This window comes from Notothenia rossii, assembly GCF_949606895.1.
Source record: "Notothenia rossii genome assembly, chromosome: 1".
NCBI classification, from domain to species: Eukaryota; Metazoa; Chordata; class Actinopteri; order Perciformes; family Nototheniidae; genus Notothenia; species Notothenia rossii.
The window spans coordinates 29,460,646-29,472,769 of NC_136912.1; the positions used below are offsets into that span (position 1 = coordinate 29,460,646).

The following is a 12,124-nucleotide window of genomic DNA, read 5'->3' on the forward strand; positions in this document are numbered from 1 at the left end:
TGTCGCACCAGGCACCTCACAGCCTTCGCCGCAGGCCTGTTTGTTCCGGCCAACGCCATCAGCTTTCAAGTGGCGGTCAGTATCAGGGAAACAAACCCTTTTTCTGTGCGCATGCACCAGACAAACACAGATTTGTAATCATGTTGTTGTCCCTCAGGAGCGTTCTGGTGCAGTAAGCCTGGTGGTGCTGATGGTGTGTGTGTTGGGCCTACTGAGCTATTCTGTGGCAGCAGCCATCTTGCACAAGTTGGACCAGCTGGATCTACGGCGGGCTGCTGTGGTTCCTCTCTGCGGCCAAGACGGACTCTTCAAGTACGAGATCCAGGTCAAGACCGGCTGGAGCCGAGGGGCAGGTGAGCTCAGGAGGGGGACACTTATGAAATGGTATAAAGTGGACATACGGCATTTAATAGAACAATTTGTCTTTACAGTGCAACATAAATACTAAAGTTACTTACTTTATTGGCCTGGAAATTCATATAACCAATAATGATTATAAAGAATCATATAAATCCCAAGCAGTTTCAGGCCATTTTCCCCTCCCTTTTCCTTTTTGGGGTCTTTACTGCGATATAAAGTCGTACTCCTCAATGGAAACGGCAGAATCATGGCTACAAAAGCTCAAAAATAACTTTTGCACATTGTGGGATTCAGAGGGTTAAAAGCTGTAATGAGTTAATAACCATGTACACTGCTAATATAGCATATATGTGCACCTTTAATTCATACTAAATCTAAAGAGTGAACTATCATTTTGTGAAATGGATTTTGAAATCAAGTCTTTGAAATCAAATGTAGTTAAAATGAAAGAGATTTCAAGGGAGACATAGATAGAGAATTAGGGAGAAATTAAGTTTTAAGATAAATGTCTGTATGTTGTGTGAATGAAACAAAATGTAGTTTTTCTAAGAAATATACTTTACCCGGTTCAGTGACTCTATTATTAGGATAGAAGGAAAAAAAATGACTGCACGTTAAACATGTTTTGGGGATATTTGATATAATATAAGCTTCTTCCCGTCCATCCAGGCACCACGGCTCATGTTGGAGTCAGTTTGTTTGGCCGTGAGAGTCACAGCGGGCACCGCCATTTAGACAGCAGAGGAGCGTTCACGCGCAACGCCCTCGACATCTTTCACATCGCCATGGATACCAACCTAGGCAGCGTTTGGAAAATACGACTTTGGCATGACAACAAGGGTACAGAACCACATATGCAATCCAACACAGACCTGTTATCACAGACTTAACAGAGCTGATATTTGAATGACGTTCTCTGCTCTCAACCCTTCCTCAGGTCTGTCCCCAGCGTGGCTGCTACAGTACGTCTTGGTCAAAGACTTGCAGACAGGAAGCAGCTACTACTTCCTGGTTGATGAGTGGCTGTCCGTCGACAATGAAAAGACTGACGGACGGGTCGAGTTTGAAGTAGAGGCATCAGGTGAGAAAATACAACCCAACCGTCAGAAATAAGTATCCACTGATGGTGTCACTTCGCTCACGTTTGTCTTCCTGTTTCCTTCAGAGGAGGCGGTGCTCCGTCAGCTGCCCCGCCGTCTGCGCTGTGAGCTGCAGAGGGCGCTGTGTGAGAGTCACCTGTGGCTGTCACTCTGGGAGAGACCCCCCCGCAGCCCCTTCACCCGCCTGCAGAGAGCCACATGCTGCGCCGTGTTACTGCAGCTCTTTATTCTGGCCAACACACTGTGGTACAGCATTGTGGTGGACAGGAGATACAGGTATGTGATTGTCTACTTGCTCTGTGTCCTTCGTGTGCTTTTCTTCCAACATTTAACGCCCCCCCTGTGTTGCAGCCCTCGTCGACCCGTGTCCAGGTTTTCCTCGTTGGATGGAGAGACGGTGGCAGCAGGCGTGGTGACCTGCCTGATCGTCTACCCTCTCTACCTGCTTGTCTTCACGCTCTTCAGAATGAGCCGCAGCAAGGTAACACAAACCTGACCGGACCTGTAAAGCAATCAAGGTTTTTAGTATCTCCCTCAGGCCAAACAGGATGTTTAAACTTTCCTCTGTGTGTGTGAATGTGTGTGTGTGTGAACATTAGTGCGTATCTGTGGAGCAGGTGCCACCACAAATGGATCAGGAGTCAGTGGAGATTGATGATTTCCTGGATGACTCCATCGCTGGAAGCTCTTTCCTGTTTTATAATGGCGAGGTAAAGTCTCCAAGGGAAAGATTGTGAAGTAAAAAAAAATCATGCCTCATACAGTTATAGCTCAGGGGCCGTATTCACAAAGCATTTTATCTTACCGCTAGGAGTGCTCCTAACTCGCGCTAAAACATTTTACGTAGGAGTTTTTTCTTAAAAGTTATTCACAAAGCCGCTGAGACCTACTCATACTAAGGATAAATCACTAAGAGTGAACTAAGAGTGACGCGCCGTTGCTATGGATTACGTCGATTCTCGTGCATGAGTTTAGAAGCGGTCAGTCCGGTGATTGGTTGTTCAGAGCAGGCGGTCTCGGTGAAACTCAACCGCAACATCCCACAAACGAGCCCACTAAATCACCGAAAAACAAGGAAATAGCCTAGGCTAGAAATGTATTCCTATCAAATAGTTATGGACAGTGCAGTTAGCAGAATACACGCATGATGACAAGTTTGTGCAGACCACGATAATGACGTTGTATATGCACGTTAAAGAGAGAGAGCAAACAATAAAAATACGTAAATTGCGTTAAATCAAGGAGGCAATTAAAAGCACCCTGCAAACTATTATCCAATGAGCATATTTCCAGCACTTAAACACTTTCAATAACAGCCCATACCGTCGTTCAAGTCCCCCTATCATGATGAATGAAAGTGAAGACAAAGTTAAACGCAAGTGACACCCAACTGGTACATGGTGCCTCTCAAAAAGCTGCCTCAGACCACTCTCCATTAAAATACGCGAATCATGGGTAGATCCAGGCCACTTTGCAACAACATAAAGAATGTTAAAAGTTGCATCAAAAACAATCTGCGTGTTGATGGAATGTACTTTCTTTCTATTGACGAACACGTCCTCATTTTTTGATGGCGCAATTATTTTTATGTGCGTCCTGTCAATAGCATAGTTGGCTTTGATCCTGTGTAGTTGTTGATTGTCCAAAGGAAACCGGATAAACTGTTGGATGATATGTGGTCTAGAGAGCGCGTTGATGGTTTGGTTTATGGCACAGCTGACTGATGGTTGCGATATTCCTAAATCGTCGGCATTGCAAAGTTGCATTTTCCCTGTTGCTAAATATCGTAGTGTTGCCAAACATTTTATTTCCGGACTAATCGGGTTATTCCTGTTAGTCGGGGATGTTAATGCATCCCGCACTAATTCCACAACAAGTTTCATACCCTCACGATTTAGCCTATATCTCTTGATCAATTCACAGTCTTCCATTGTCTCCAAAACATTTCGTCTCGCAGCCATTTTCAGATTCTTTGTGAATAGGTCTTACTGAGTTAGGAGTCCTCTCGAGGACTTTTAAGCTCTCCTAAACTTAGGTTTAGGCCTAAACTTTTAGGCCTAAAATACTTTGTGAATTGCTCTTAGTGAATAAAATTAGGAGTCCTAAATTTAAGACTGACACGCCCATTATGTTTAGGAGTTTCTCCTAAATTCGCCAGTTAGGAGCTACTTTTAGCCCTAAGATCCTTTGTGAATACGGCCCCAGATGTCTAAACCAATTACAATTTAACACATTTGTGGGATAGGGGCAGGGGATGTTCAGAGGGAGAGAAAAAGTAAACACTGCAGCACAGTCAAAAATAAAGACCTTTTTGAACATTCAAGCATGGAGACATGTCACAGTAGAGGCACAACATACACAGTATATATGAACCTTAACATGAGGATGTGTTCAGCCCAGGAGTTTTTTAAGTAAAAAGAGAGTGCTGTCAGTCAAGTAAAAAGAGGAGATCTTTTATGCTTTTCATTAGTGAGATCCTTAGTGTGCGTCAGACTCTTTCTCTGTCTTTTTCCACATCTATCTGTTAATCAATTATTCTTCTCTGTCTGCAGACAAACTCAGAAGAGACCAATCTGGATTTGCCCACTCCATCAACCAAAAGGTGAGATACTCTGTTGCCATGACAGTCCATTTAGAGAATTGAACTTATTGGAAGAGAAATGCCAAGAATAATGTAGGATTGCGTGAGGATAAAAGAGAAGATATGAATAAAAAGCATATTGGATAAAAAGAGGTTGTTAGGTAAGTCTCACTTCTTAACAAACATGTCGCTGTGTATTTCAGCGGGGAGAGTTGGGGCATGGCTGAGGAGGAGATGGAGGACCGGGATTGGCCAGAGCTGTTGAGTGATGTGTCTGTGGTGGGAGGGGCGGGGCATGGGGCGGGGCTGCCCAGGCTGAAGAGGGGTCAGGGCAGCAGGCACCTAGGTGTTGACATGACCTTTAACCCTGACGACCACGAGGGAACCAACCAGCGCAACAAGCACTTCACCTCCTCAGGTAACCCAAACAGGAAGACTTTTCAACCACATTTACCAATCAGTGACTCCGTCTAATAACTACATGAAGCATTTGGTTGTATTACTCCACTGTCTGTGTCATATGAGAGTGCTGAGGCTGTTCTCTCCGCTCACAGACGAGGATCTGATCAAACACATCCTGGCAGATGGACAGAACTTCTTTCCTCAGGCAGATGAGAGTGAGATGGCTGACCTGTACGTTTGATCTCTAAATATGTTTTGTTTACCAAAGACAATGGATTCAAAAGCTTCATTCATATTAAATTGTTGATTTCCATCGCTGTGTCTGTGCCAGGTCGAGCATTTTCGGAGATAAGACAGAAGTGATTCTCCTCCAGAAGCTGAACGAGCCTCTTCCTCTAGAATCTGTGAGAAGAGACCCACCGAAGACTGCTTTCACCTCAAATACAGGTGTGTGTGTGTGTGTGTGTGTGTGTGTGTGTGTGTGTGTGTGTGTGTGTGTGTGTGTGTGTGTGTGTGTGTGTGTGTGTGTGTGTGTGTGTGTGTGTGTGTGTGTGTGTGTGTGTGTGTGTGTGTGTGTGTGTGTGTGTGTGTGTGTGTGTGTGTGTGTGTGTGTGTGTGTGTGTGTGTGTGTGTGTGTGTGTGTGTGTGTGTGTGTGTGTGTGTAAGAGTCACCCTTTACATCATCAGAGCATTAATGGCCCACATTAATCAATCCTCAAGAATGAAGCTATCTAAGGGGCAAACAGTGATTTGCTGAGCACTGAGAATACTTTATAATGGCAGATTTAACTTCTTGTGATTGAGTAAAATAACAGCAATGTCCATTTTATAAATTAAATGCAGATGCAAACAAATGTTTCCTCCAATCAAATACATGAAATCGTAAAAACCATCAGAACAAAGTCATTGTAAAAGATGTTCAATTTGATATGGCATCCGACAGTTATTTTCTTCATGGAACAATTATCTGCAAACTGTTCTTCTGTCTGTGTGCTTTTCTCTTGACAAGGGACACAAATCACCCCGTGTTTTTTTGTTGTAAAACGTCTTTCTCTCATTAGGTCAAGAGCCAAGTTTAATGGAAACTCACTTTTCTTTTTTACTTTTATTCAGTAATGAGCTCGGTACTGGCGGCTGAGTGTCTATGCAATTATAGTAATGATTCAATGTGAAAGCAGAGCATTCACAAAGTGCTTTCATTTTGCTGGGGTGTGTGTGGCGCAGTGGGTTAGTGCGTTAAGGTTCAAATCCCACTGCAGTCAGCATGTCGTTGTGTCCCTGGGCAAGACACTTCACCCCAAATTGCTCCTGTGGGAATTGTCCATAGTATTGAGTATGTAAGTCGCTTTGGATAAAAGTGTTGACCTCGTCAGACAATGCAGCATATACCTCCTGAGCCTTGCCCATTAAAACGCACTGCAGCATCACAGTCCACACATCCCTAGGCCACTTCAAGGTTGTTGCAACCCGTTCGAAAAGGATACAAAAATTATCCACGTCCCTCTCATTAAACACTGGAATAAATCGGGTATAATTACCTACATCAAACTCATGAGGATGTGCGGATCCCAACTGCTGAGTTTGGTGCGACACTGCCGATATCTCCAGCTCTTTCAAACGAAGCATTCGATTCGACTCCTCCTCTAGTTTCCTGATTTCGAGATTTCCGTCGATCTCCTTCTCTCTTAGCTTGTTATCAATCTCCTTCTCTCTAATCATTAATTTACGTAGCTCCAGCTGAAGCTGAAGCTCGCTCATTGTCGGAGCTACCTCGGTTTCCTCATCTTTAGATAAATAGGTAGCGGTGGTTTCCTCCGGTAACACTTCCTTCTCCATAAGTGCCGCCAACAGCTGTTCCTTGATGACCTGCTTCTTGTGCTGTTTGCTAATTGCAACGTTAAATCTGCCTGCAATTAGCTCCTGCTGGGCTTTACTACAGGCATCCAACTTCTCCCGAGTCGGACCACTAACAAACCCCTCTAGCTCAAACTCCATAGCGCACAAATCCCACCTAAACTCACTCCAAGGAAAAAGAAACACACAAACAAAACCAAAACCAGCTAGTCTATCACTCTAGCCACCCTACACTGCACACACAAGCAAAAATATATATGCTGTCAAGGGCCGTTCTAGTAAGAAAACCGCTACCTGCCCGAGACAGCCTTTGGACGAGCCCCCATATGTTACGTCCCGTCCCTCTACCAAGCGGTAGTGGCTCGTGGGAAGACCCGCAACATAAAAACAACCACGCCAAACACAGAATTTAGTTAACGACAGGCATTTATTGGTAGCACAGCCGTAACTCATATGCATGCCTACCGGCAGAAATGAACCAAGTCTGGAGGACAGCGTAAAACAAAAAAAAAGAAGTAGGGGGCCTGGGCCAGCTACACCATGGGCCGTAGGACCCAGACTTCCCTCCTCTACCCAGAGGTCCAAGCAAAGCCAGGAAAACAAAGCCGCGAAAAAACCTATGCTAATATCCTCCAGAGTTCACACAATAAAATACAGCATAAATATGAATATCCACACGAGGAGCAGAGGAAAACCACGGTCGTCATCCCTCGGTTTCAAGACGGGAAAAAGAGACCCCTTCTCCTTCAGCTTCTCCTCTTAAATTCATCCCCAGCTGGATGTCATCAGGACACCTAGGGAAGGCGGAGCCAGGAGCGGACCAGGTGTACCTGCACAGAGAGACAGAGAAAAACACACCCAGCACCTAACAAAAGCGTTTAAGAAGTAACATGTAATGTAATGTAATAATGCTTGTTGAATAAGCAATACAAGTCCTCAGTTTCTTTTGTGGAGCTGTGAAAGTTTGAAATACATACATATTAACCGAATTCCTAACATTGAAATTCTGTGAATTAAACATATGAATACTCTCAGAAGTCTCTATCTTTAAATCCTCTATCTGGTTGGTTTTATCTCGGGGACCTGCTTCCTTTTACCAAGTGTTTTTCTGCTCTCCAGTTGTGACGGACGTGTGTCGACCCAGGCGGTTTCCTCCCTGGTGTGGACAGGCCGCTCTGTGGGGCAGTTGGGGGGGGCTCGCTCTGGCCAACATCGTTTCAATTTGGGCGGGTCACGGGTTCAGTCAAAACGTGTCCATGATGTGGCTCATCTCCTGCTTCGCTAGTTTCCTGTGTTCCTGCCTGCTGTTGGAGCCAATCAAGGTACACACATTTATTCTCAGATGTAAACAAGACATAATCCTCAACACTCATCAATGAACTCCACTGCCATTGAGCTGGAAAAAAAAGCAGTTATTTTATTACTGAAAAGCTGTTATTTTTTACTGCACACACCCAAAAGCTCTTTGACTTAATTCCCATTTGCCCTGGCCCTGTCAACAATTATTTTAGCCAAGGTTTTCTTAGTATATTGACTTTTTAAAGACATTCCCAGCCTAACGTAACGGCTCCTCTGTCCCTCAGGTGCTGTGTGAGGCGGTTTACTACGCAGTGTGTGTGCACCGCCTGCGTCCAGAGGATCAGGATGTGCTGGTGGAGTTCCCCCGGGTGGAAAGAGTGGTGCAGCGGGTCCCCAGGGTGAGACCCCCTCAGGGCTTCGCTCTGTCTCAGGCTCGACACCAGGCCCGCAAGGTCCACATGCTGCACACCATGCTGAAGGTGAGTCAGAGGGAGGAGGTGGGGGTGGGGGGGGGGGTGCTGGAGATCGTCTGCGTTTCGACATTGAGAGCTCTGTTTCTTGTTTGTTAACAGAATTGTTTCTTGCCTTTTTCAGAATTTCCTGGTCTACATGTTCTTCCTGTTGGTGGTTTTGCTCCTCAACTACTCTGACTCGACCAAAGACACACACAGCCTGAGACTGCGCTCCCAGCTACAGCGAGCACTACACACACCTGAGTACCACAACATCAGCAGGTACACACACACATACACACACACCTGAGTACCACAACATCAGCAGGTACACACACACATACACACACACCTGAGTACCACAACATCAGCAGGTACACACACACATACACACACACCTGAGTACCACAACATCAGCACTAATATTAACCTTCATTCTGGTGCGATAGATGTCTCATTTCTAAAAGGCAACCTTCTGCCTAGTGTGAATAAAGTAACGATTTCTGTGCCGCTCCCATGACTGGCCATCGGTTTTTCTTCCCTTGCGTTTCGGTCCGGTGAAGGAAACTGTGTCCATAACTGTTGTTTGCTCAACATAAAGCAGATCCAGAGTGTCCCTTCAAAGTGTGCACACACAAACACATAACCCAATATCTGACACAATATATCTAAAAATGTTTTCTTACTTTTAGTCGAGCTGATGTTCTGGTTTGGCTGAATGAGTCGCTGTTGCCACGGCTACTGGATGAATCTGCCCTCTTGAGGGACACAGGAAGTGTGTTGCTTGGCACGCTGAGGCTCCGCCAAACTCGTGAGGCGCTGGGTAAGATTTAAACTGGTTTAGTGTCTTTGAGTTAGTTGTGTAATTAGATGCAGCTGAAAAATATATAAAAACGTAGGTTTGAAGATACAGTAGGAAATTATCACTGAAGATATGTATTATATGTTTTTAGAGACACATGTCTGTTTCAATCATTTTCAATTGACTGCATAAAACGTCATGTTTAGCATCGCAGGGACTCCAGCAGAATCATTATTTCCTTCCCTGACATCTATTGTCAAACTCATTTTCTTTCTTGTTTGAATGTGTTCTTCTTAATATTTGCAATTACATTTTTAACCTTTACTTTTCCTTCCAGTTGCAGGGCGTTTCGGGGCAGGAGGCAGTATTTGGGGAAAGGGGAAAGACGCTGAAAATCCCACTGCAAACAGGTGCGGAAATGTTTGAAAGCCTGGCTTTAAAAAGGCGTGCTTCAGGTTAACTTGTAGGTCGGTTCAGTTTCTATACATGGTACTTAATATTAGGACTGATGTAAATAAAAATCAACTCTGTAAACGTGGAAAATAATGTTAATATCTAGTATTTTTAAAGTACTTGAAGGAAGGTACTTCTTTATTATTACATATATAATTATATATTTACTACAAATAATATACAATATATAATTGGTAGTAATGATCGTGACTGAAGTTGTTAAAAGATTAAATGTAGAATTTCTTATCTATAACTTTCCTTATGGCAGCCTTTTAATTAAGATCTCTCCAGCGATTTAACCCTATAACGCTTATAACGGACAGTCCTGAATTGGAGGACATATTCTGTCCCCTATGAACTTTCAAATAACCGATGCCCAAAATGCTAAGACGTGCACCTGTGCTATTAAATGTACTTGTCCTTAAACGAAATGTAAATAAGGTTGTAGAAAAGTAGTTTCCTAGTATTATTTAAAATAGCTATTGATCAACCCCTAAAATGTAATTTTTCCTTTTTTTTGCAATATAAAGAGCTTGTGAAACGTTCCTATTTGAAAAAAACAAAGAACCAAATCAGATGAATTGTTCCAAATGTTCCAAATGTCCTGATGAATATTTATTTTAGTTTCCAAAAAAAACATTGTTTTGGTCAATGGAGTATTTTTGTATTTTGGCAAAGGCGCAATAATCTCTTTCAGAAAATGAGAGTGTTCTGGCTGTAATTTGATGTGTGAGGCCTCACAGGGTTCAAATGTTCTCTGTTGTCCTCTGTGTCTCCTTCCACTTGTCTTTCTAGTATGTGGCGTTATGACGGAGGAGACGTGGTCCTCCAGCTGAACAGGACCCTGCAGGAGGCTTCCTCCTCCTTACAGCAGCTGCAGCAGCTCCAGTGGCTCGACTACAGGTACGCAGAGAGACAAGATTAGAAAATCAACACAGGAACTGAATCAGGGTTTCACAAACTGAAAAAAGAAAAGCAAAGAGCTGAGAATAATAAAATCCTAGAGCACTGCCAGATAATAAATACGTAGTCCAAGGCAATAAAATCAATAAAAAATGATTTATGTTAGTTTATTTAAAAAATGTTATGCTTTTAAAAAACAGAGTTATGAGCGCTGATCTCACTGGTTAAAGAAAGTCCAGAGGCCAGATGTCAGGGACTAGAAATCGGGCTTGTGCTCACAATTTCACAATGATTGAAATAAATCAGAACCATGCGTATCCGTTAAGTTTGATTGTCCCTGAAGTGCATTGTGTTTTACAGCCTGCAGTCATTAAAAAGTCCCCCATGAAAACATCAAACATTAAAATAAAACACAAAAGAATGTTGGTTGTTAATATCACTTTTGGTGTGAGGTTGGAAATATTCACAGCGGGGATCTTTCATCAAAACAGTTTTTATTGTCATGTGAAGCAAAACTTCATGTGATGAAAACAACTGACTTTAAGAAAACATGTTCTTTCAAAACAGGAGGTGCTTCTGAAATATTTTGTTTTATTTATGTCTGTATTTGAACAAGGACCATGCATACAAATACATTGATCTCAGAAAAGGGAAGAAATTATTTATGCCAGATTCAAGATAAGAGCTCATTTCCATCTGCCGTATTAGGCAGGTACACAACAATCAACAAACACTCGAAAATTGAATAATCTGTGTCACACAAACAATTACAAAACAGATTTAATTACAGTTCAATAAAGTAGTACTGTTAAAATATATTTTTACAATACATTTCAATCAACAAAACTCAGATTACAGTGTAATTCATGTTGTAGGTTTTAAGCTCAGCTCGAAGAATATTCCAGAGTGTGATGGCCGTAAATGAAAATGCAGATTGTGCAAAGCCAGTGCGCCTCAGTGGGACGGTTATATCTGCGTTAAGTGCAGCTCTTGATTTTCTGCCACTCTGCTCACGGCCGAGCTTAAACCTTAGGAGTTTGTATTTGGACAGTATAGTGCAATTTTTTTTTATGACTTCTTATCACAAACGTTTAAGGTTTGTTTATACAGTAGAGAACCTCAATTGGTCTCAGCACAGTCTTAGTGGTCTGGGAGCAGCAGGTTATGAGGTTTGACCTCTGATCTTATCTTAGTTCTTTAAGTGTGTGTTTGTTTGTGTGTGTGTTCGTAGGACCCGTGCTGTGTTTGTGGAGTTCTCGCTCTACAACATCAACACAAACCTCCTGGCCGTCTTCTCCTTCCTGTTTGAGTTTCCAGTTTCTGAGCGTGCCCAGTCCAGCCTTGACCTCCATGTCATCACTCTGTGGCCAATCACAGGCCTGGACCTTCAGCTCCTTCTCATGGTAACCCCTGGCAACAAAAGTCCATCAAAATGTCAATGATAACAAAAAACACCTAGATACACCTGTTACCTTCAGAATCAGAAATCCTTTATTAGTCCCGCAGCGGGGAAATGTACAGTGTTACAGCTAAAGTGGCAGAGCAGGTGAAAAAAGCCAAAAGATTTAAAGGTCCCATGACATGGCCATTTCTACTGATCATAATTCCATTGTTGAGGTCTACTAGAATAGATTTATATTGTTCAATGTTCCACACTCACATTGGTTTCTCATACAGCATCTCTGTATAGTATGTGTATTCACTCTGTCCTAAACGGCTTGTTGGAGCTCCTGCCCCCCCCTCCCTATGAGCCCAGTGTGCTCTGATTGGTCAGCTCGCCCACTTTGTTCTGATGAGTAACCACCGTTACAGCGGAACATCAGTGATTATGTGTTACAATGGCGTTAGCAACCAGAAAATGACACCAGTAATGACAAACAGATGAGAATGCTCCCTGGGGTCTGGGTGCCATGTTGGC

General features: G+C 43.2%; 1 protein-coding gene and 1 long non-coding RNA gene across 2 annotated transcripts in view; one reads left to right on the forward strand and one right to left on the reverse strand.

Annotated features, from left to right (window-relative positions):
* pkd1a (polycystic kidney disease 1a) overlaps window positions 1-12,124 on the forward strand; it is an 84,132-nt gene that overhangs the window by 63,647 nt on the left and 8,361 nt on the right. The window contains exons 35-52 of the mRNA XM_079688105.1: window positions 1-75; window positions 158-353; window positions 1,030-1,200; window positions 1,298-1,441; window positions 1,526-1,736; window positions 1,812-1,941; window positions 2,060-2,170; window positions 4,013-4,062; window positions 4,245-4,459; window positions 4,596-4,674; window positions 4,775-4,890; window positions 7,417-7,619; window positions 7,881-8,075; window positions 8,191-8,330; window positions 8,741-8,871; window positions 9,188-9,260; window positions 10,099-10,206; window positions 11,438-11,609. The exon at window positions 1-75 is cut by the window's left edge and continues 190 nt beyond it. Of these exons, the coding sequence (XP_079544231.1) occupies window positions 1-75; window positions 158-353; window positions 1,030-1,200; window positions 1,298-1,441; window positions 1,526-1,736; window positions 1,812-1,941; window positions 2,060-2,170; window positions 4,013-4,062; window positions 4,245-4,459; window positions 4,596-4,674; window positions 4,775-4,890; window positions 7,417-7,619; window positions 7,881-8,075; window positions 8,191-8,330; window positions 8,741-8,871; window positions 9,188-9,260; window positions 10,099-10,206; window positions 11,438-11,609 (2,520 nt within the window). The remainder of the gene's footprint in view (window positions 76-157; window positions 354-1,029; window positions 1,201-1,297; window positions 1,442-1,525; window positions 1,737-1,811; window positions 1,942-2,059; window positions 2,171-4,012; window positions 4,063-4,244; window positions 4,460-4,595; window positions 4,675-4,774; window positions 4,891-7,416; window positions 7,620-7,880; window positions 8,076-8,190; window positions 8,331-8,740; window positions 8,872-9,187; window positions 9,261-10,098; window positions 10,207-11,437; window positions 11,610-12,124) is intronic.
* LOC307043615 lies at window positions 5,094-11,626 on the reverse strand. The gene is made up of 5 exons (XR_013809414.1): window positions 11,487-11,626; window positions 10,045-10,200; window positions 8,735-8,867; window positions 7,395-7,601; window positions 5,094-7,127 (listed from the first exon to the last, which is right to left on the reverse strand). It is a non-coding gene; the product is annotated as an uncharacterized lncRNA (long non-coding RNA).